General features: G+C 40.0%; 2 protein-coding genes across 3 annotated transcripts in view; one reads left to right on the forward strand and one right to left on the reverse strand.

Moving 5' to 3' along the window:
• LOC106089291 (COP9 signalosome complex subunit 7) overlaps positions 1-26,057 on the reverse strand; it is a 152,277-nt gene that overhangs the window by 49,583 nt on the left and 76,637 nt on the right. The window lies entirely within an intron of this gene.
• LOC131997793 (uncharacterized) lies at positions 570-8,076 on the forward strand. Of its 2 annotated transcripts, XM_059369409.1 has the most exons (3): positions 570-621; positions 6,486-7,431; positions 7,854-8,076. In XM_059369409.1, the coding sequence occupies exon 2, from the start codon at positions 6,489-6,491 to the stop codon at positions 7,425-7,427; it is 939 nt and encodes a 312-aa protein (XP_059225392.1). In that variant the 5' UTR covers positions 570-621; positions 6,486-6,488; the 3' UTR covers positions 7,428-7,431; positions 7,854-8,076. The 2 variants fall into 2 exon arrangements, with proteins under 2 accessions (XP_059225392.1, XP_059225391.1); XM_059369408.1 differs by lacking the exon at positions 570-621 and having other exon boundaries at positions 6,039-7,431.

Genomic DNA, 26,057 nt, shown 5'->3' on the forward strand with positions numbered 1-26,057 from the left:
TGACCCGCACAGTGGAACAGAAGTGGAAAAAAGTGGAATTTCAAAAAAAATTATAAAAATCAAAAAATTTTTAAATTGTTGAAAGAAGTTTCTTTGTGTTAAAATGGAAAAAAAGAGCTAAAAAATTGAAAAATTTAACAATTTATCGTCCAACCCAAAATTTATGTTAATTTTTTTCTACATATTTTGAAAAATTTTTTTTCTCTAAAAATCATAAATTTTTCAGTATTTTAACTTAAAAAACAAATTAAAGTGTTAAAACAGAATTATGGGTTGCTCGATAAATTTGTAAATTTTATCCCAAACTAATTCTTTCTTTTTCTATCAAACATAAAATATTGTGCATTTTCAAAAACCCCAACAAAATCAATTTCGTGCGTTCCGTGTAAAAACACAAAAACAAAAAATCTACGCTCTGGGATAAAAACGGAAAAACCCGCTACAACGGTTAAATTCCCAAAACTTCATCAAATCAAAAACACTAAAACAACAAAATCAAAAACTCTAACGACACAAAGCTACAAAAATTGCAAAAGGCGCCAACACACAATTCTGGATCCAAGCCAAGCGCCCACCTACACACACACACACATACACACACATCAAAAAAGAAGCTTCAAAGTGAGTACCATTTTGTTTTTCTATTAAAGTGCGCTTGGGTATTACGTCATACATAACCTTTTTTTCAAAAAAGGAAAAGTTCATACATTTACCCAGCGTACTTTAATATTGTTTTTGATCGTTTTCTGATTATGAATCGCTAATTCGGTTGTCTGATAAATTTTGACCCAATTAATTTTGACCCAAATTAATTTGACCCTTAGATATTTGACCCATCATCAAGACACACATTTTTTTTTCTCGCATTAGGTTTTTTTGAAATAGATTTGATTTCTACAAATAACCAGTTTTTTTTTTGGACATTTTGTTGTAAAATTTTCCTTGGATTTATAGTTTTTTGACCCTATTTAAAACATATACAAGCCAATTACAAAATGGATAAGAATTTACGCGAAAGATTTGTAAACTGTGTGGATGATTTAGTGGATTTTGAGACCGTTTACTCCGCGGCTAAGTCGGATGATAATATACATTCGTTAGAAATCACGCGGGTAGAACTCAATTCTTTATGGGATCAAATCAAGAAGGCATACTTAGATTGTAGGGATCGCATTCCGGAAAAGGATGAGACACCTATAGATAAACCTAAGCTTCGAAATAGCTACAAACAGGCACTAGAAACTTATAAACGGTGTTTAAGCTCTCTTAACGGAGAAATTTTGGCCCTTAACGAGCAACAAGATCAAGAAAAACAGGAGAGAATATCGATGACCCAACAGCGAGACACTAATGATTTTTCACCAGCTCTAAGATTGCCGCCCTGTGACACAGATGTTTTTAAAGGGGGATATCGCGAATGGCCTACCTTTAGGGATTTATTTTCAGCAATTTACATTAACAATTCAAAATTAAGTAAAGTCGAGAAGTTGTTTCACTTAACCCAGAAAACAGCAGGAGAAGCCCGCGAAATAATTTCCAATGTTCCACTGACCCATGAGGGTTTCGACATAGCGTGGAGAAATCTCGTTCATAGGTACGAAAATAAACGCATGCAGGTAAATGAGCAATTGCGAGCTCTTTTTAATTTACCTTCGGTTTCCGTTGATAGCGCGTCAACAATCCAGAAATTACAGCGCACTATAGGTAGTTGTACCCAAACTTTACAGACCCTTGAAGTAGAAACGGGGGGATGGGACCCAATCTTAGTTTATCTTGTGTCAACCAAACTACCAAGAATATTTTTAGAAGAATTCGAAAGCAGCCTAGCAGATTGTTCGTCTCTTCCATCGTGGAATCAACTAGATGTATTTTTGACCCATAAATTCAAGACCCTAGAATCAGTCGGCAATATCAAGCCACAATATTCGAGATATAATCAACCCAGATCGGAGTACGATAAGCGGGAAAAGCGAGTTAATAGTTTTCAAACAAATGTAAATCCCAATTTCAAGAACACGGGCTCAAGACCCAGCAACAACACACAATCACACTATAATGCTCAGAATAACAAACCGGTTTGTCAACTTTGTAAATCCAATCATTCTTTGCGAGAATGTCCTCAATTTCTAGAAAGGTCGATCAACGATCGAATAAACATTGTTAAGACCAGTCATCTTTGCTATAACTGCCTTTCTTCGGATCATGGAGTCAGGGAGTGTAAAAGTCGTTTTAGTTGTAGGGAATGTAGTCAACGACACCACAGTTTGATACATAAAGGCAACCAGACCCAGTACCCTACAACAGGCACACTCCAACGAGACGGAGCACGACCCAGCACAAGTGCTGCCGCTCTCAACACTTTAGTTCAACCCGGTAGACAGGAAGCACGACCTAGCACCAGTGCTACTGATCCTACCACCCTAGCTCAACCGGTTAGCGAATACGCACGCCCTAGTACCAGTGCTGCCGCTTTAACCACCCTAGTACAACCATCGGTATCGCCAAATATACAGTCCACACCTTGTTTAGAAGCACCTTGTTCAACGACTTTGACACTTCAGGAAATCAGACCCACTCCGCAACCCAAAGAGACACTTTTGTTCACAGCAATAGTTCAAATCAAATCTAGAGGACATAGATATGATGCCAGGGCAATCATCGATCCTGGGTCACAATCAACTTTCATTTCAGAGAAAATTAGAAACAAACTACAACTTCCAACAGTTAAGAATTTAATTCACGTCACAGGTTTAAGCGACGCAGTTTCTGAAACATCGACAAAAGCTTGCGTCTTCAATCTTTGCTCACGAGTAAATCCTAGTTTTGAGCTGGAGGTTTGGGCACCAGTCTTAAAGACCCTACCTTCTCATTTACCAACACACGATTTAAGGCAAAATCAATTTGGAGATTTTGCACACCTTAGTCTCGCGGACCCTCGATTCTTTGAAAGTCGACCCGTGGACATGTTAATCGGATTAGATATTGGACCCCTTATATACACAAAAGGCGGTACTATGAAATCCTGTGGATCACTTTTAGCGCAGGACACCGTTTTTGGGTGGATCATAGGAGGACCCATTACGGAAGACCCTAAATCCGACAGACAAATCACACTTTATAGTGCATCATCATTAGAAAAGATAATCACTCGCTTTTGGGAGGTGGAAGAGACCCCAAAAAAGGTTTTGAGGTCAGCAGAAGATATTTATTGCGAAAATAATTACAAAAATACAACACGACGTAATGAGGCGGGGAGGTATATCGTAACTTTACCTTTTAAAAGCTGTTCAGAGATCGGTTCATCTAGGAACATCGCATTGGCACAGTTTCATAGAATGGAGAAAAAGTTGTCTAAGACCCCAGATATTAAAGCACATTATGATGCAGCCATATTAGAGTATTTGGAATTAGGACACATGAGGAAGGTAGACCCAAACAGCGTATACAAGACCCCTCACTACTACTTACCTCACCATGCAGTTATCAAACCAGATAGGGTTACCACAAAACTTAGAGTGGTTTTTAACGCATCTAGCCCAACATCAAACAAGAAAAGTCTTAATGATATCTTACATACAGGACCCATACTTCAGCAAGACCTTGTCGTACAAGTGTTGAACTGGAGATTTTTTAAGTACGTCTTCAATGCAGACGTGACAAAGATGTATCGTCAGATCTTAGTAGACCCCAATCAAACAGCATTTCAAAGGATCCTCTTTCGCAAATCAGAAAACCACCCAATTGAGGATTACGAACTCTTAACTGTTACCTTCGGCATAAATTGCGCCCCATTTTTAGCGATTAGGACCCTTCTCCAGTTAGCAGAAGACGTGAAAGATTCTCATCCGTTAGGATCAAGAATTATTAAAGAAAATTTATATGTCGATGATGTATTAGCGGGCGGACACTCCATAGAAGAAGCTACAGCAGCTAGGAAAGAATTAGCCTCCGCATTAGAATCAGCTGGTTTCAGGCTAAGAAAATGGGCGTCAAATGACACACGTTTGTTAAAGGATTTAAATGAAGACATGCTTCTTCCAATAGATTGGTTAAATATTTCCGAAGCTTCTTCGACAAAGACCCTAGGAATTCGTTGGAATATATCAGGTGATAATTTCACTTTTACGGCCCCTACAGTTGAAGAAAAGCAAATGAGCACCAAGCGAGAAGTATTATCAACGATAGCAAGGTTTTTCGACCCATGTGGATGGTTAGCGCCAGTAATTGTTGTAGCCAAGTTAATCATGCAGCAGGTTTGGCTAGATAAGGTAGAATGGGATGACTCGTTGAAGCCAGTGACTCAAATGAACTGGAATAACTTTGTGAGAGGCAGCCATTCTATAGACACTGTATCGATACCAAGATGGGTTCGGTTTACACCTGCTAGTATTGTGGAGATACATGGATTCTGCGACGCGTCAGAAAGCGCATATGCAGCCACAATTTATATACGCGTTGAACACATCGATAAAACTGTAGACACTTTTCTTCTAGCAGCCAAGACCCGAGTAGCCCCAGTTAAGAAAATCTCTCTGCCAAGGTTAGAATTATGCGGTGCAGTTATGTTGTCAAGGTTAGCAAATGCCATTGTGCCTAAGCTTCGATTATCAAAGTTTACGACCCATTTCCGGACCGACTCTACAATCGTTCTAGCCTGGCTACAAAAGCCACCATGCTCATGGAGCGCTTTCGTTGGTAACAGGGTTTCAGAGATATTAGAGAACGTCGGTGGTGAGCATTGGAAACATGTTGACTCAGAATATAATCCTGCAGATGTAGCAAGTCGTGGCTGTTCTCCTGACGACTTAATATCTCATAATTTATGGTGGACGGGACCCCAGTGGCTCAAATTGCCGCATGATCAGTGGCCGCAAGACCGAGTTAATACAGACACTAATCTTGAAGCAAAACAAGTTAAAGTATTCGCAACAGGCACTTTTGATGACCCTTTGACTCGATTTTCGTCTTTAGCTAGAGCATATCGTGTTTTGTCTTACGCAGTTAGGTTCTGGCGTAACACAGGTTCAACTAGATCCTCACTTAAAATTTCATCGCAAGAAATAACCAGCCCAGAGCTCATAGACACAAAGATGCGTCTTATAGTGGCAACTCAGAAACATTACTTCGTTGAGGAATACAGTTCTTTGACCCAAAAGAAAAGGCTTTCACCTAGAAGTAGTCTTTTACCATTCAACCCCTTCATAGATAGAAAAGGAGTAATTAGATCCAATGGTCGTTTAGTTCAATCGCCAGCTTTGACGTACAGCGAACGTCATCCAATCTTAATCCCATATGATTCGCGATTTGCACTCCTTCTAGTGGAATTTGTTCATAAAGTCTCAATGCACGGAGGCAATCAACTTATGACCCGGCTCATCCGTACGGAGTTTTGGATATTCAGATTGAAACAGTTGATCAAGAAAGTTATACACAATTGCAGAGTTTGTACCCTATATCGATTAAAGACTCAGACCCAAATTATGTCATCTCTTCCACCCGAGCGTACTACTTTATCCAGACCCTTTACGAATACAGGGGTAGATTTTGCAGGACCCTTCGGAATCAAAAGCTTAACAGCACGAGCGTGTTTAATAACCAAGGGTTATATCTGCATATTTGTTTGTTTTGCGACAAAAGCCATCCACTTAGAAGCAACAAGTGATTTATCGACTCAATCATTTCTGGCGGCATTAGCTCGTTTCATAGGAAGGAGAGGGTGCCCAGAAAAGATATATTCCGACAATGGAAAGAATTTTATAGGCGCAGCAGAAATGCTCAAGAAAGATCAGAAAGAGTTTATGAAAAGTTTACAGAGCAGCGCCATTCAGCAACATGCTCATCAGAATTTAGAGTGGAAATTTATTCCTCCAGGAGCTCCCCATATGGGGGGATTGTGGGAGGCAGGAGTTAAATCATTCAAGATACACCTTAAGAAGTCTATGCCCAAAATGAACTTCACGTTCGAAGAACTGTCAACCATATTGGCACGTATCGAGGCCTGCCTCAATTCACGACCCCTTAGTCCAGCTTCTGAAGACCCTAACGATTTAGCACCCTTGACCCCAGCTCACTTCCTTATAGGCTCTTCCCTTTTGACCCCGGCAGAACCCGACATCTCAGAGGAGGACATAACGCTTGCAAATCGGTGGAAGAGATTAAAGATTATATCCCAAAACTTTTGTCAGAGGTGGAAGTCAGAGTACTTAAATGAGCTTCACCGTAGATACAAATGGAAGTATCAGCAAGATAACATACAGGTCAATGATTTAGTTGTCATCAGGGATGAGAGATATCCCACCGAGTGGAAGTTAGGACGAGTTTTTAAAACATACCCCGGTGTTGATCAGAACACTCGAGTTGTAGATATTCGAACTTCCAATGGCATAGTCAGTCGACCCATAACTAAGATTGTCAAATTATTCTCAGACACCCCTAGCAATTCATAATCACATCAAAACACGGTACTCACGAGAATTTGGTTACAGATAATGGCCGGATATTTACCTCGCCCAGAGTCCCCACGACCCGCCAGACCCACACGCCCTCGCTTCGACCCACGGGAACCCAGGTATCGCCCCGCATCTTGGCAGTATGCCTGTGGCCTCTGCCAGGAGGACCACGCCATACGGTCATGCCCGCGGTTCCGGCAAATGACACCGTATCAGAGATACGAGACAGTTGAGAGACGGAGTTACTGTCGGAACTGTCTGGCGCGCAGCCATCTGGCCCCAGACTGCCCCGTGGTCACTGCCTGCCGAACATGCGACTACCGCCATCACACAATGCTGCATGGAGCCCCACAGCTTAGGGAGACATATGGCAGCTACAGCCCGCCCCCAATGGAGATTGCCAACCCACGGCAACTTGCAATCGAACCAGCCAACCAGATGCCCATCGTCCAAGGCCCTCCCCCGGTCGAGATACCTTACAGCCGGGCCACTGTTTTTGTACCCACGGCGATGGTGGAATTGGCACCCGAGGAGCAGGACGATTGGGCTGGGGTACGGGTACTTTTGTGCCAGGCATCGACCATCACCCGAATCGCGGCAGCCACAGTAACTCGCCTGGGGATACCAACGAGAGAGCGCAGAGGGCACCGTCTGGCAACAATAAGACTTCGGTCAAGGCATGCGTCGAGGAGGACCATGTATACCATCCGGGCAGTGGTGACCCGGGATTTGCCGCGACGACCCTATTCAGATCCCATCATTCCCGACCCCACAAGCAGCCTAAGATCCCTTTCTTTGGCAGATGCTGACCCTAGAGGCAACGAACCAACCGATGTAGAGGTAGGGGCCGATGCCTACGCCCACCTCCGGAGGAGTGGTGTTGTACAACCCGGATTGGGAGCCGTCTTCGCCCAGGAGACAGATTGGGGATACGTGTTCGTCGGCCCAGTCACCTCACAGGCAAGAAACCAGGATTAAAAAGGTAAGATGTCACTTCGTCACTTGGAGGGGGAGAATGTTCAAAGTACGTTTGAACATGAAGTCATGTGCACCCATGTGCAGACATGCGTTCACGTATGCACATGACCCACTGTGCATAACGGTACATTGAAGTAAGTTCTTAATCGCTGATTCCGCCTTGACTTCATATTTGTTTACCTGGAATTGTTGCTTGTAGCTTGGAAAGTTGACCGTTTTCGCGGGGTCCAAGTGACAAGCAACAACCAGAAAAAGATCAGTCTCGCTTTTAAATCTCAAACCCGCGCATCGTATTCTCTCCCCCTCAAAGTGAACCCAAGTGAAGTGAAAAGCAAAAAAGTGATCTTACATATATACATATAAACAATCGTTAAAGAAAAGAACATTACAAACAGTGAAACAAAAATTAACAAACTCAGTTTTCAGACGTGAAGAAGACACTAAGATACAACATAAACCCACAAGAAGACCCAAAATCAACACAACACATGGTTAAACCATCAAAGTGCGGGACACCAAAAATAAACACAAGTGCGGGCCACTCTACACACCATCAACAAATTCCTGTATCCTTAGACCCAAAATCAAAATGTGAAATAACCTACTTACCCTCTAAAATTAAATTTTCCTACTTAAAGCTAAAGTTAAAATTTCCTATCCAAAACTAAAAGTAAAATTCGCTACTTAAGCTAAGAATAAATTGTGCTACTTCATCCTAAAAGAAATTAACTACTTAATGCTACATGTACAATTGTCTATCTAAATTTACCTACAACAAAAGACTGAATTCGATTTACTACTTATAAATAATGAAATGAGCAACAAACACAATAAACCATTACAACAGCATTGAATTTTAAACCTAATTCTCCCTCTGATTTTTTATTTCGAAAGGCAAAACCCTTAGTTTGACCCCAAACACAAACAAAGTACTTAATTAAAAATAGTTTCGAAATAAAAATGTTAGCCATACAAGCTCTTATTGCATGCCAAAGAGGTAAAATTTCCCAAACACAATTCAATTCGATTCGATGAACTATTTCAATTCTATGAACTATTGCATTGACCCAGAAAAACAACAGTCCCAAATGTCAAAGCGACCTTGGAAATGGCATTGTATAGAAATCCCAGCCGGTTTTATGCAATTCAATGGAATCAAAAGCCTTTTGAATCAAATTTTTATAGTGGTCATGGGTTGTTAGTCTTTCTTTTTTCCACAGCCCAAAACTTTTTGTTTATAAGCCAAACATGTTGTTTTAACAATTTAATTGGTCCATGGATTTAGGGGTATCTTTTTTTTTAACTCATCTGCTATTTCACATCATGTCTGAACTACAGAATTATTTTTCGTGGAAATTGAACGAACTTTTTGGGCGAAAAATTTTTAAAGTTTTATTGGCAAATATTGCAACGAAGTAATAATGAATGTTTGAATAGAAAAGATTTTTTTTTTTAAAAAGTTTTCAACATTAACTGGGAATGTTTCAAATTTAGGAGAATTCTTTAATGTTGTATAACATATTGGACTATATGGCAGGTCTTACAATATACAAATGTTTAAGGATTTAATACAACACCCATTTTAAATTTAATGTTAGGCCCACAAATATGCGCCCTTGTGACCATTGTGGACCCTATTTGGCCAAGATATCGAGGAGGAGAATATAAAACGTATTCTACCAAATTTCAACGAAATAATGCATTAGGTTAGGGTGGAAGGCACGGGACAAATCTCGGTAACTAGCCGCTTCACTTAGAAACGACTTTATGTCCATTGTGTTCACCCTAGAAGAAGGTAAAAGAAAACGACGATGGAGATGGATAGACATGCACTACAGTAAGTTAAGATAGCACAAACTTCAGAAAACTGATCCATCCTGATGATCCGTCAGCCAATTCAAGCTTTTACAGGACTGAAGGATGACAAATAAAGGGAAAACAGGCATGGAGGGAATAAAGGCACAAAAAAAGGTGCTCACTCATTACTTGTTTCTTCTTCATATTACTTTACTTTAATCGGCTATGACAGAACATCTTTCCCATTAGCGGAACTTGAAATAGCTATCCAAGCGCCTCGATCTTTTGCGCTACTTGTCTAATCTCTGACATATAGTTTCAAAGTGTCTTTCACCACTTAATATTTCCATCGCAGTTTTGGTCGTCTCGGTTTGCGTATACCACAATGGTCGCCTTTAAAAAACTTTTTCGCTGGAGCTTCTTCATGCATTCTGAAAACATGGCCTAGCCAATGCTACCGTTGTATTTTGATACATTTAACTATGCTAACGTTGACGTCGTACAGCTCATGTAGTTCGTGGTTCATACGACGGCTATACTCTCCATCCATGCAAACTCGTACATAAATTTAAGGAAGAATCTTTATATCATACTAGCTTGTCCGGGCCCGCTCCGCTGCGCCTTCTTTAACTTTATATGGAACAAAATTTTCCTTGAAATATTTATTTTCGACAATTAAAGAGCTTTAAGTGAAAAACCATGCTACGAAAGTTGTATATCGCTTGACAAACAGTTTAACAATATAAGTGCCTTGATCTTTATTGGTCTACGAATTTAAGTTTGGATGTAAGGTGTACTCCATTCTTAAAATACTTTATTTCAACCCGATATTCTCATGATAACTGATTTAGGGGTGTTTTCGGGGATGAGGTGGTCCTCCAGACACTTGGCCCTGAAAAACTATCAGCATCGTGCTCTTCTTTCAAATACCATTTATTTAAACCTCATATTGGCATTGGTTTAGGGGAGTTTACACGATGAGGCGTCGCCCAAACACATGGCCCAAAATAAGTTGTCAAATTCGTTTTCTAATCTCAAATACCTTTCATTTGAGCCACATATTGGCATGGTCGAAAAATTTTTAACCTTTGGTGGGTGTTTTGGGGAAGGTGTGATGCCCTAAATACATGGTCCTACATTTATTGTAGATATCAAATTCGTATTCTATTCCCAAATACCTTTATTTGAACCCCATATTGCGATGGTCAGTAAAAATTAGCTGTTTGTGGGGTATTATGGGAAAGGGGGAGACCCCCAAAAATTGGTCCCGAAAGTGGGTATCAATTCATGCTCTGGCCCCCAATACCTCTCATTTAAGCCCCACATTGACATGGTCGGTAAATATGCCCGATTTAGGGGTGTTTTGGGGAGTGGGGTGGTCCCCCAATCACTAAGCCTTCACAATATATCAGCATATTCTCATATATTTAAATCCCATATTGTTATTGGCCTTAAAATTGGATATCGAATTCGTTTTCTAATCTCAAATACCATTCAAATAAACCCCTCATTGAAAAAGCCAGCAAATATGTCAGGTTTGGGTTATGGGCTGGCTCTAAAAACTATGAATAACGAGCTCCACAGTCTTGAAGACCCAAATTGTCTTGGTGAGCAAATACGTCCTACTTGGGGGTTGTTATGGTGGTGGGCCTCCCCTACACAGTTGGTCCCGAAAGTTGATGCCAGATTCATGGTCTACTCCCAAATACCCTTTATTTGAGCTCCATTTTTCCATAGTCGGCAAACATGACCAGTTTGGGTGATTGGCTTTGAAAATATATAACAGATTCGGATTTTACTCTAAAATACCTCTAATTTGAGCCTCATATTAAGCAATGGTCATCAAATACTTCCTAGACTTTAGAGGGCGCAATTATTGTCTGATTTGGCTGAAATTTCGCTATGACTTCCAACAGATGTGATAAGTTTGGTTTGAATCGGTCTAAAACTTGATATAGCTCCGATATTAACCGATTTCCCGAATATACTTCTTGAGACCCTGGAGGACGCAGTTCTTATCCGCATTGGCTGAAATTTTGACATACAATGGTCTTCAACATCTAAGCCAGGTATAGCCCGAAACAGTCTATATGCCGATATAACTCCAATAGCAAAGAATATCATTGTTTGTCTGTAAAGAGATACCGGACAAAGAACTTAAGAAATGCAATCCATGGTGAAGGGTAAGTAAAATTCAGCTCGGCTGAACTTAGAACGCTTTTCCTGGTTTTATATGATCGCTTTTAAAAGGTGACTTTTTAACTATTATCTTTTTGGCAACACTGGTTAAAACAGCTCGTGTATTGTTTCACTGTCAAACATTTTCAGTTTGTCTTCAATCTAACCATGAATCGTCTTACAAACGAACAACTCTTGCAAATTATTGAATTTTATTATTAAAATGCGTGCTCTGTGAAGAATGTTCATCACGCTCTTCTTCCATTGAGCGACGAAGATGATTTTTGGCTCAATGGGTACGTAAATAAGCAGAATTGTCGACTTTGTAGAGAAAATCAGCCAAAAGGATTGCATGAGTTTAAAATACACCTAAAAAAAGTCATAGTTTGGTGCGGTTTATGGGCTGGTGCCAGCATTGGACAGTACTTCTCCCAAGATGATGTGAATCGTAACGTAGCTGTGAATGGTGAGCGCTACCGTGAGATGATATACAACTTCTTTTGTTTGCCCAAAATGCAAGAGCTTGACTTACATGACATGTGGTTTCAACAAGATAATGCCACATGCCACACAGCACGCGTAATTGAGAGGCGAAGAAGGACCGGTCAATTGCCCGCCTAGATCGTGCGCTTCATCGCCTTTATACTATATTTTGTCGGGCTATGTCAAAGGAGACCAACGTAGCGCAGAGGTTAACATGTCCACCTATGACGCTGAATGCCTGGGTTCGAATCCTGGCGAAACCATCAGAAAAAAATTGTCAGCGGTCAAATGTTGCCAGCATTAGGAGGCTGGCAAAGAAATGTTGCCAGCATTAGGAGGCTGGCAACATTTGAGAGGTACTATGCCATGTAAAACTCGCTCCAAAGAGATGTCGCACCGCGGTACGTTGTTCGGACTCGGCTAGAAAAAGGAGGCCCCTTATCATTGAGCATAAACATGAATCGGACTGCACTCATTGATATATGAGAAATTTGCCCCTGTTCCTTAGTGGAATCTTCATGGGCAAAATTTGCAACTTGCAATGTTAAAGCTCATGTTTATACATACAAGCCCGCTTTAATTGACGCATTAAAAGACAACATTGAAGCATATATTCGTGAGATACCGACCGAAATTTCGGAAAGACTATGGCAAAATTGGACTAAGCGGTTGGACCTTTTCAAGCTCAGTCACGGTAAACATTTGCATGAGATAATCTTCAAACACCATATTATATGGACCGTACTATCAATTCATATAACGATTTCATGCATTTTTCTGAATTTTATGTTTTTTTTTTTTTTTAAAAAAAACTTTCCTATAGATTTAAAAAAAAATCACCCTTTATTATATGGACCGTACTATCGATTCATATAAAGATTTCATGCATTTGTCTGAATTTTATGTGTTTTGTTTGTGAAAAACTTTCCTTTAGCTTTTGAAACATCACCGTTTATAATAGATTTTTTTGAAAAATTGTAAAAAAATGCTGCTGGCTTTAAACACCTCTTGCAAACTCTTTGCTAATTTTTAATTTCAATTTGTTTAAAAGCAATTCTAAAAACAAATAAATTAAAATGTTCAAGCTATTTTTCATATGGCCCTAACAATCCACTTTCAAAATAAATTTCAGTTTCTTCCTAATTATATTTTTTCCAAGTCTCCTTAAGTTCTACCCATAATAGAACTTTTTAAGCTGCAGCAGGGAAATGGTAATTTGTTTAAATTAACCCAAATAGTTATTTTGTTACGTTTTGTATTTGAGAGAGTTTAGCTCCTCCTAAATCACTCCTAAAGGTGTGCTATGGTTTTGCAAAATTCTGCTGACTTCTGTTGCGCCTTGGAGTATACTTCGCAAAATGTTGTTTGTTGATTACTGCACTACCTTTTGTAGTTTTTGTGCCCTCCTTCATAGGATAAGGGTATACTAATTTCATCATTCGGTTTGTAACAAATCGAAATATTATTCTAAGACCCAACAAAGTATATGTATTCTTGATACTCTTGACATTCGGAGTCGATTTAGCCATGTCCGTTCGTCTGTATGTCCGCCCGTCCGTCGAAAGCACCCTAACTTTCGAAGGAGCAAAGCTAGGTGTTTGCACAAATGCTGGCTATTGGGGTAGGTCGGTTGGAATTGTAAATGGACTATGTCGGTCCATGTTTTGATATAGCTGCCATACAAACCGATCTCGGATTTTGACTTCTTAAGACTTAAGAGGCCGAAGTTCTTATTCGATTTGGCTGAAATTGAACATGAGATGTTTTGTACTGACTTCCAATGACTGTGCCAAGAATGCCATAAATCTTTTCATAACCTGATATAGCTGTCATATAAACCGATCTTGGATTTTGACTTCTTAAGCCTTAAGCCTGGCAAAATTCTTATCCGATTTTGCTGCAATTTCGCAAACGGCGTTTGTTTCTAAATCGGTTCATAACCTGATATAGCTGCCATACAGACTATTTGAGACTCAAAGAGCGAAGTTATTTGTCTGAAATATAAAACGTGATAGTTTTTTACAACTTCTAATAGTTACAATAAGTACGGTCCATCTGTATCCTTCTGACTGTCAGAGCGGGACACACATACAGAAGGTATTCCATAGTCTCTTCTTCTTCTTCTTCTTCGATGTCCTCACAGCTTCTGCAAAAGTCATTACTGCAACCTTCAGCCTGTCAGCATTTTGTCCGATTAGACCTGTCATGACGGACACAATGACTCAGACGTCTGTTCTAGCCAGTGACAACAAAGCGGTAGACTTCTTCAAGTCTAGATTAGGCCTCATAGTTTTGGAAAGCTCACAGCCCCCTCTTTGTGACCAACTATCATTCGTTGTCCTTCGGGTCTGGTCCTGAAAACTTAGCTGATATATAGCTAAAGGCATACCCACAGATTCCAGTATCCCTGGAATGTGTAGGGTAGTTCCTAGTCTCGTAAGCTCATTCGCCTAATAATTCCCTGGGATATCTCTGTGGCCCGGCACCCAGAACAGGTGAATTTTGAACTGTTCACCCATCTTTTTGAGAGATCTGCGACAGTCTAGGGTGGTTTTTGTGTTCAGAAATACATTCTCCAGGGAAAGACATTTATGCCAATCGTCTTAAAGACTAGTTTATTTCAAGGCTGGCTACTACTAAATCTTCACTGCTTAGCGACGGAACAAGAAAAACATTTAGACTACTTTTTGCAAGAATACAGGCTCTGTGTCTCCCATTTCCCGCACCCTTAGGTTTTTAAATCCCGGAATTCTTAGTCCAAAAACCATTCCTCCACACACTCATGGTTCCTGGATGAGAACCACGTCAAATCCCCCAGCCATCAGGAGGACCTTTAGTGCCACCGAAGCGGCCTTACAATGGTGGAGATTTATCTGCAGAAACCGGATCATAGTCAGGATTCAGAACTTCCTTTTGTGTTATCCTCGTCTTCTGATTCGTTAGAATCGTCTTCTGATTCACAAGATTCGTTAGATCTTGTCATGATGAGCATCCATACGCATCCAGGGGCAGATGAGAAGGTTGCGGAACCACTCTTCCTCAGGACACTGAACACTTGCGGTGATGCCGATTCCTCCTTAGATACTTCAATAGCTGTTGCCCTTGAAGTACTTTTATAATCCCGTGCTTCCCCGCTGGCGCAAACCTTAAGCCCAGTCCCACTGAATGATCCACCCACACAGGGCTTGTCGGGTCCCGTTTCGATGCCTTCCAAAGGGCGCAATTCTTATTCGAATTGGCGGACATTTTACACAGGTCCCCAACATATAATTTAATTGTGGTCCAAATCTTGATATCGCTCTAATAGCAGAGCAAATCTTTTCTTTTACCCTTTTTTTGCCTAAGAAGAGATGCCAGGTAAAGAACTCGACACATGCGATCCATGGTGGAGGGTATATAAGATTCGGCTCGGCCGAACTTAGCACGCTTTTACTTGTTTTTTTCTTGTTAGTTCATTTGTCTTACATACTCCGCTTCAAACCTTTTGTTTTACACCTAGCCTTTTATGTGTTTCTTATCTCTTGGGCTATGAAAATAGAATTTGCTGGTTTCTCTTGTCTTCATCCATTTAGCTTCTCATTTTCACTTGTGGGGCATTGCAAAAATATTCCTAAAATATAAGTCGTTTTTTCCATTATCATCATGATGTCCCTTTGCACATACATATACATATCCGCCTTGGTGTATGCTACAAAAAGCAAACAAAGGTGTTTTTAAATTGTATTCGCATTTTAGTTTTTTGCTACCCTTTGCAGGTTATAGTCGTACAATTTCTTTTGTTTACTTTCTCTAGCATTTGTATGCGTTTCATCAGCGCGTTCATTTACTTTTCTTATTTTTCTTTTGTTACTACATGCGTTTAGATAATTGCTTCTGCTTGTATTCTTTCAAAGAGTTTTGTTTAATTTCCCGCTGCCATGGCATTGTCAATGATAGTGAAAGCATAGGTGGAAATTCTCATACTCCCCACATGTGTAGCAGCGCAAATATGCTTGTCGAGAAAAGCCATACCCAATGGGTTTGGCAAACTGTTGCCATTAACAAAGGGAAATTTACATTGTGGATCATGAGTATAAATTAAAATATAAATGTAATGAACTTAAAAGTGTGGTAAAGTAAACTGAAATAATAAAAATGAGTACAAATGGCATTAAGTTTAGTTAAGCAAAAATTTGAAATAGCTTTGAATGAGTTTGTATAAGGTTATTTGCGAGAGGAATCTAATACCTGGAACTAAGTGTTAAAGTTTTTTGTAACTCACACTACTTGGCCTACGAAACTGCTGCCTTAACCTTACTTCACACAGTGGGAGACAATCGAAAAAAACTAGAAAAAAATATGCGGTGAGATAACGGGCAGAGACATCTCTTTGAAAATTGGAATGATTAGAGTTGAAATGTTATCGTGTGCAAAATTTTGAGGCTCTAGGATTTCCGGAGGCCTTTTGGCAGGCCCCTAAAGTTGGTCTCCTCGGTATATCGAAAATTTGTTGGGGCTGCCAAATCTTCGTTTGTGGTCCGATTTCCAAAATTTGCTGGATTATGCTGCAAAATCCTTACAAAACTTCGATTGAGGTCTACAATATCTCCACTGGTTTCAGGGTTATTCGAATTTTATTTATTATACCTACCACCCATTATACCCATTTTGAGTCGATCTAGACATACTAAGAAACAGCTGCCTCAACCTTAAGTCACACATTGGGAGACAATCGAAACAAACTAGAAAAAAATATGCCGTGTGAGAACGGGTGGATATATCTCTATGAAGTTTGGAAGGGTCGGAGCTAAGGTGTTAGCGAGCTCGTGTGTAAAATTTCAAGGACCTAGTAGTTCCGGGCGCCTTTTAGCAGGCCCCTAAATTTGATTCCTCGGTATTTCGAAAATTTGTTCAGGCTGCCAAATTTTTGTTTGTGTTCCGATTTCCAAAATTTGGTGGATAGTGCTGAAAAATTCCCACAAAAGTCCGCTTGAGGTCTAAAATATCTTCAAAGGTATCGGAGATATTCGACCTTTATTTATTACCAGCTGTACAGGGCCCGCTACGCTGCGCCTTCTTTCACTCTCTTATTTTATCTTAGTCACAGTCAGCAAAAAAAGTCCTGTTTAGGGGTGCTGGTACGGTCTTTCAGATATTTCGTCCCAATGTGGATATCATATTGGTTCTCTACTCCCAAATTTCTTTCATTTGAGCCTTATATTGCTATGGTCGGTAAATATAGTACCAGTATGGGGGTATATTTGGGGGTGAGGTGGACGCCCATATATCAGATTCCTACTCTAGGCTCAAATACCTTTCATTTGAACCCCATATGGTCATTATTGGTTTATATTTCCATTTGGCAGGTTTTGGAGGTGGGGTGGCCCCCTAGATATCCCACCCTAAATAAGGATACCAAATTTCTGTTTGTTAAGTTAATATAAACAAACTAAATTTGGCGTTAATCACCCCACCCATCTCCGAGATCTGGCGTTTTGAAAATAGGGTAAGGGAAGGGTCCGCCCGTTAAAGTTTGGATGTTAGATCTACTGCATTCTCTAGGTTTTGGTGGTGAATTGGAGTAGCCAAGTACCGAAAGTGTACCTTTGACCCGAAAGTGGATATCAGATTTATACTCTACACTCAAAAACCACATTTGAGCTACATATTGCTGAAGTCGGTTCAGGGGGAGTTTATGAGATGAGTCGACCCTGAAACACTTGGTCATAAGACAGATGCCAGATATGAGCCCCTTTTTGCCATAATCCACAAATATGTCCAGTTTCAGGGGTATGAAGGGTGGGGCGGCCACCAACACTCTAGCCCTGAAAAAATATCAGCATCGTGCTCTACTGATAAATTCCTTTTATTTCAGCCACAATTGCAAATGGTTTAGCGGGAGTTTATGGAGTGAGACTACCCCGAACAATTTGCCTCAAAATTGGATATCAAATTCGTTGACTATAATGAAATACCCATTAGAAGAGCCCCTTATTGCCATAGTAGGCAAACAGGGCCGGTTTGAACGGAATTTAGGGGGCGGATCCTGAAATATTAACAGCGTCGTGCTAGGACACGATTTTGTTTGAGCCCCATAATGTCACCCATTTTTAAGGGGGCGATCAAGATATTCAGTGCTACGGTTCTCGTTCAGACCCACACTAATAAATCTGTTTTGCATTGGTTATTTACTTTTACTACTCTTAAATCCCTTTCATTTGATACCCATATTGCCCAAAGCGTTGAAAGTGTCTTGTTGGGGGGTTTTTTGAGAGTGGTGAAATTTTTATACCAAGTTTGTACTCTACGTTTAAATACCTGTCATTGAATACCCATATTGACCAGATCGGTAACCATGCCCGTTCGGGTGGGTTTTGGGATGGGGCTTCCCCCCTGTCAAAAGATCCTCAAACTGTATACCAATTTCGTGTTTTTGGAGAACCATAAGGTGGCATACAAAATTTCGAATAAATCAGTGCATCAATCTCCGAGATCTGGCGTTTTTGAAAATTGGGGTAATACACAATGCATTGGTAAGGTAACCTTATCGGCATGACCAGTTCTAGATCTTTAGAGTACACCCCAAAGCCCATCTGGTCGTCTAGTTTGGAACCATCCGTATAGAAGTAGAAAAGCGGCTTAGGTAGAGTGTAATCTACACTGACTGGAACATCGAATAATGTATCAAAGATAACACAGTGTCCGTAGCCGTCACATGGCCAATAACAAAGCTCCCTTAGTCTCACGGCAGTGGTCGCACCAATTTATCGAGCCACAATGTCCAGAGGCATTAGATGTAGCATTAAATTCAGTGCATCAGATGGTGTCGTCCCCAGTGCGGCTGTGATGCACAAACAAGACATCCCTTGGATCCTGTTGAGTATTAAACATCAGGTTGACTTTTGAAGCGCCGTCCACCAGAACACAACACCATATAGCATTATAGGTCTAACAACTGCAGTATATACCCAATGCATGACGCGCGGTTCAACCCCAACTTTTGCCAATGGCTCATTTAGAGGTGTATAGGGCAAGAGTTGCTTTTCTTGCCCTTTCCAAATGTTGGAATTGAAGTTCGATTTCCCCTATGTCCCTTAAGCCCATGCAGATTTGAAGTTAATATTCTGCTGTCCAGCAAAACAACCACCCTAATGTACACATGCAGACATTTTCACCTTTCGCAAGTAACATTCTGATTACTTCTACTCTTAACATGATTCTTTTTATGTTAGCAGAATACAAAATTTCTTTGCATATCTTTAAAACAGGTAACACTGAGTTTGCCTTTTCTACAAAAGAGCGGTTAGGATTTTATTTGCTTTTGTTGACATGACTACGTGCGAGTAATTTTTCTATGTATGTGCCTGTCTTATTTCTATGAAACGAAAGACATGTTTAACATCATGATGGAGACTTTCCATGTTGTGACAGTAGGAAGGTTGTGTTCACAACTTCAATCTTCACTAACCTTATACTTAGGTTACCTGAGATTTTTGTATTAAAGGGAAATGTTTCCAAACTGGTAAAAACGTGTTGAGTTCTTATCCGATTTGGCTGAAATTTTGCATGTGGTGTTTTGGTATCACTTTCAACTATGCTTAGTGTGGTTCATATCAGTCCATAACCTGATATAGCCGCCATATAAACCGATCTCCCTATTCGACTTGTTGGCCTTCTATGACTTTCAACATCTGTTCCAAGTATGGTTTAAGTCGGTTGATAAACTGATATAGTTGCCATATAAACCGATCTCCAACTTTGACTTTTTAACTTTTGGAGGGCGCTATTATTACTTGATTCACCCAAAATTTTGCCGATGGTGTTTTTCTATGACTTCTAACAGCCTTGACAAGAACTGTCCATATCTGTCAATAACTTGATGTAGCTCATGTATATTTGAATAAGTAATTCAAAGAACTTGACAAATTCGATCCAATGTAGAGGGAATATAAAATTCGGCGCGGCCGAACTTAAGAGACTTTTATTTGTTTCTCAAGAACTATTTTCTGTTGCACGAATAAATGAAATAACGAATGAAGATGGCATATTGTGAAACACAAATGCTGCCATTACATTTTCCGTTACATCTCTATGGAAATGGTGATCCATTCGTGGAGCATTCTTACGTTTAGGAACCACAAAACAACTCATTTCATCCTAACCTACACCAAAGGAAGAAAAATAAGACTCCAAAGAGCAAATGGATTTGCTGCGCTTGCATGATAGTGGTGAATTTCTCGTGCAGATTGCCACTCGTGACATGACTGACTCAGATTAATAGTCAAGGTAGCTATATCCTATATCCGGCCGATACGGGATAACTATGAGCACCATACAGGCTGGAAGTTTGAGCTCCGACTTGTGTGGTGTCCATCGTGTCTCACGGGAAGCTTAGCAGAAAGCTACCGGGCGCGTCCACCGGTTGCGGATGGTCGAAAGCTCCGTTTTTAGGAGAGTCCCAGTGAGGAGTCAGGTGGCACTGGCTAATAATTAAATACTGAGTGCCAATGATACTCGAGATGACAAGGCGAGTTATTGGCGCCTTCAAATAAGCAATGGTCAACATCAATGTGTGTTCCCAGGGTAGGGGTGCCTGGAGGCAAGCGTCGGATCTTGGAGCAAGCGGCACGCCACAACGAGGGATACATGTGCAATCCCACAAAAACCATGCGGTTGGGGTGCTGGGCCAGTAACCCGCCCCCGGAAAACTATGAGAACTACTATGAGAAACAAAGGAATAGTAAAAACGGACCCCCCCAACGTTGACCACCGACGCAAACGAAGAAAGGACCATGATTTGCGGATCTGCACCTGGAATGTGCGCACTCATTATAAAGAAGGTGCAGTACACGCGCTGCCGGATATATTAGAGTAGTAAAGGGTGATTTTTTTGAGGTTAGGATTTTCATGCATTAGTATTTGACAGATCACGTGGGATTTCAGACATGGTGTCAAAGAGAAAGATGCTCAGTATGCTTTGACATTTCATCATGAATAGACTTACTAACGAGCAACGCTTGCAAATCATTGAATTTTATTACCAAAATCAGTGTTCGGTTCGAAATGTGTTCATTCACCGTAACGTTGCGTCCAACAGCATCTTTGAAAAAATACGGTCCAATGATTCCACCAGCGTACAAACCACACCAAACAGTGCATTTTTCGGGATGCATGGGCAGTTCTTGAACGGCTTCTGGGTGCTCTTCACTCCAAATGCGGCAATTTTGCTTATTTACGTAGCCATTCAACCAGAAATGAGCCTCATCGCTGAACAAAATTTGTCAAAATTTGAACACATTTCGAACCGAACACTGATTTTGGTAATAAAATTCAATGATTTGCAAGCGTTGCTCGTTAGTAAGTCTATTCATGATGAAATGTCAAAGCATACTGAGCATCTTTCTCTTTGACACCATGTCTGAAATCCCACGTGATCTGTCAAATACTAATGCATGAAAATCCTAACCTCAAAAAAATCACCCTTTACAAGGCAGATATTACCGCCTTACAGGAAGTGCGATGGACTGGGAATGGCGTCACTACAACACCAAACGGTGACGAACTATACTATAGCTGCCATAACATAAGGCATGAATTTGGCTGTGGATTTGTGGTTAGTCGGAGACTGAAACACCTTGTCTCCAGCTTTACTCCGGTGGATGAGAGGCTAGCCACAATCCGCATAAAAGCCAAATTCTTCAACATCGGCCTTATTTGAGCCCATGCCCCAACGGAAGACAAAAACGAGCAAACCAAGGATATTTTCTACAAACTCCTAGAGAGAGAATATGATCGCTGTCCCGCCCATGATATTAAAATCGTTCTGGGAGATTTTAATGGGAAGATAGGGAAGGAAGAAATTTTGGGTCCAACAGTCGGAAAGTTTAGCCTCCACGAGATAACGTCCAGTAATGGGTTGAGGCTGATTGATTTCACCGCGGCAAAAAACATAGTAGTTAGTAGCACCAAATTTCAACATAAAAATATTCATAAAGCCACATGGCTGTCACCCGATCAAAACACAAGAAACCAAATTGAAATGGAAAGACGTGAGTGTGAGCGAATGTAGATGTATAGGAGTCAGAATGAAGTCCAGAAATTCTACGAAAGAATTAAACATCAAACCGATGGCTTTGGTGCAGGCAAATTCTCCTGCAGAGACGAAGAAGGAAATCTGGTAACTGACACAGATAACATGCTGAGGATATGGAGAGAACATTTTACCCAACTGCTAATGTGCGACGTTGGCGGCGAAGAGGATATCGCAAAACCAATCTCTGATGATGGTATAGAATGTTCATCTCCTAGTTAGAATGAGGTCCAAGTAGTAGTGACCCCACTAAAGAACAACAAGGCAGTAGGAGCCGACGGGTTACCCTCTGAACTATTTAAGACCGGAGGCGATACGCTGATAAGGCGTATGCATCAGCTTATCTACACAATCTGGCTAGAAGAACACATATCCGATGATTGGAACCTCAGCATACTATGTACCGTACACAAGAAAGGAGACAAGACGGAATGTACCAACTACAGAGGAATAAGTCTCCTACCCATCGCATACCAGATACTCTCGAGCGTACTGTGTGAAAGATTAAAACCTAAAGTCAATGAGATAATTGGGCCCTATCAATGCTGCTTTAGACCTGGTAAATCCACCCTAGACCAGATATTCACACTGCGCCAAATCCTGGAAAAGACCCGAGAAGGACAAATCAACACCTACCATCTCTTTGTTGACTGCAAAAGCCGCCTTCGATACTCCTTTGGTATCCCCGCAAAATAAATAAGACTCTGCAGGATGACACTTGCTGATACGCGTTCCTCAGTACGAAAATGAAAGAATCTTTCCGAACAATTGAAAACCAAACGAGGTTTTAGACAAGGAGACAGCCTATCGTGTGATCTCTTCAATATCCTGTTGGAGAAAATTATACGAGATGCAGGTGTAAATAGATATGGCACACTAATCACAAGAGAACACATGCTACTCGCCTATGCCGACGACATCTATATCATAGGTCGGTCACCGGAATTAGTAACTGCAGCCTTTGAATGAATCGAAAGAGAGTCAGTGAAAATGGGTCTGGCAGTAAATGGAGATAAGACGAAATGGATGGTTTCAACTCCCAAAAAGCCTTGCATAACCGAGCGGTTAAAGAAAATGGAGAAAGTTGGGAACCACAACTTTGAGACAGTCAGTAACTTTATCTACCTCGGCACCGCCGTAACCGAAACGAATGACACCAGTTTTGAGATTAAGCGAAGAATAATACTGACAAACAGATGTTACTTTGGACTAAGTAAGCAGTTTAGAAACAAGGCCACCTCTCGACAGACAAAGATTACACCATGCAAGACACAGATACTACCCGTGCTGTTATATGGTTCTGATGCATGGATACTTGTGAAAGCAGATAAGGCAGTGCTTGGAGTATTTGAGAGAAAGATTCTTCGTAAAATATATGGACCAGTTTGCGTTAATGGAGAAAATAGGCAACGTATGAACCACGAGCTGTATGACGACGAAAGCATAGTTACACGCATCAAAATACAATGGCTGCGTTGGCTAGGTCATGTTGTCAGAATGGATGAAGAAGCTCCAACAAAGAAGTCTTTTGACAGCTACATCTAAATCTGGACCGATCTAGGCCAAATAGAAGAGGAATGTCGAAGGCCCTAACGCAACTCAATGTCCCAAATTTCGGCGACATCGCACAATAAATGACCCTATTATGGGTCCAAAACCTTAAATCGAGAGATCGGTCTATATGGTAGCTATATCCAAATCTGGACCGATCTAGGCCAAATTGAAGATGTATGTCGCAGGCCCTTTTATGGGTTCAAAACCATAAATCGAGAGATTTGCCATCTATTGGGTTGCCCAAAAAGTAATTGCGGATTTTTTATATAGTCGGCGTTGACAAATTTTTTCACAGCTTGTGACTCTGTAATTGCATTCTTTCTTCTGTCAGTTATCAGCTGTTACTTTTAGCTTGCTTTAGAAAAAAAGTGTAAAAAAGTATATTTGACTAAAGTTCATTCTAAGTTTTATTAAAAATGCATTTACTTTCTTTTCAAAAAATCCGCAATTACTTTTTGGGCAACCCAATATATCCAAATCTGAACTGTCTTAAATTTCGGAGAAATCAGACAAAAATTGCGCCTTTTATGGCCCTAAAACCTTAAATCGAGAGATCGGTATATATGGCTGCTATATCGAAGTCTGGACCGATCTGAGCCAAATTGAAGAAGAATGTCGAAGGGCCTAACACAATTCACTGTCCAAAATTTTGGCAAAATCGGACAATAAATTCGCCTTTCATGGGCCCAAGACCTTAAATCGGTGGATCGGTCTATATGACAGTTATATCCAAATCTGGACCGATCTGGGTCGAATTGAAAGAGGATGTCGGAGGCCCTAAGGCAACTCAATGTCCATATGGGATCGGATCGGTCCATATGGGGGCTATATCAAATTATATTCCGATACATCCCATCTTCGAACTTAACCTGCTTATGAAAAAAAAAAATCTGTGCAAAGTTTCAGCTCAATATGTCTATTTTTAAAGACTGCAGCGTGATTTCAACAGACATACGGACGGACATGGCTAGATGGTCTTAGATTTTTATTTTCATCAAGAATATATATACTTTATAGGTTCGGAAATGGATATTTCGATGTGTTGCAAACGGAATGACAAAGTGAATATACCCCCATCTTTCGGTGGAGGGTATAAGAATATGTGCACACAAAATATGCGGTTGTTAAAATAGGTAACACATCATGACAGTTACCCTGTATTGTTTCTCTTGCGACTAATGTTAATATTTTCAATTAAAATCATAATTTATGTATGGCTTTGATTTTAAATCATAACATTTACACTTCGTTCCGCTGGTACTGAAACTCATTATTAAGTAATTGATTATGTGTTAATTGCATAAATGCACTTAAAAACTAATTCATAATATACCTCCTTTTGGGATGTCTCTAATATTTTGGGATTGTTATCATTAATATTGATTGTTTCATATATAATGCAATTTGTTAGCCCACACAGTTTGCGGGTGCATTTCTTATATAAATACCTTATATAAATATCTTATATAAATACCTCATATTAATATTTAGTAATCTGTTGCTATAGTATGGCATTTGTAAGGAAAGCAATCAGTTTAGCATCTTACCACTGCCATCATTCAAATTAATTTGCCTAGTGCTTAGGCTGCAAATTGTTTGTAGCATACTCTTAGGGATATCCAAAAATATGCACAAGAGTGCAAGCTTGCTTAGTACATATATTCAAAATGACTCTAAGCAAACTCAACCTTGCCGATAAGGCATTAATCATACAATAATTGCAACCCAAGTTTAAATACTGACAAATTAAATCCTATTTGAACACTTTAAGTGCATTTTACATCTGTTGTGGGATTCATTCGAAGCCTAGAAACTTATATGTAAACAACAATTTCTTCTCAATCTGCATTAAGCTCATACACACATTTTGTTAATCATTTTTGTGTATATGCAATTTGCTTTATTTGCCATACTTAGATTCATGCAGACTTTAACTCTTAAGATGCACACTTTTGAGATGTTTGCCATAGAACGGCCTCCTCGCATATACAGTGGCACAGATAAGTCTACATACCTTTTCGTAAATGGTAGCTTCGTAAACAGACAGTTACGTAATAAGGATAAACCGAATGGAATAAATTTTAACTATTTTTAACATGGATGATCATGGTGATCACTTTTATCACCATGCGATATTGGGGGGAAAAACTTTTTTGTATATAAATTTCGTATTGTAAAACGTGTTTTCTAACTAAGGTATGTAGACTTTTCTGTGCCATTGTATACGCAATTTTGATATATGATTGACACTTGTGTTCTAATTGGAAATTCTATCTAATTCAATGATTTATACATTAACTTTAAAATATCAAAGTTAACTGGAGAATATCAAGTCTGCAGCAGGAATGCCAAATTAAAGAAATGCATATTAGTTTGAGGCATCTGAATGACAAGCTAATGTTTAAAGAAGCTATGTGCTACCAATTTTCCTTGGACGTCAGGGCACGGGTAGGTTATATTGGGTTGTCCAAAAAGTAATTGCGGATTTTTTAAAGAAAGTAAATGCATTTTTAATAAAACTTAGAATGAACTTTAATCAAATATACTTT

The sequence above is a fragment of the Stomoxys calcitrans genome, chromosome 5, assembly GCF_963082655.1.
Source record: "Stomoxys calcitrans chromosome 5, idStoCalc2.1, whole genome shotgun sequence".
NCBI classification, from domain to species: domain Eukaryota; kingdom Metazoa; phylum Arthropoda; class Insecta; order Diptera; family Muscidae; genus Stomoxys; species Stomoxys calcitrans.

Excerpts from the sequence above, each read along its gene's own strand:
- LOC131997793 (XM_059369409.1), top strand. The coding sequence starts at position 6,489 with ATGGCCGGATATTTACCTCGCCCAGAGTCCCCACGACCCGCCAGACCC.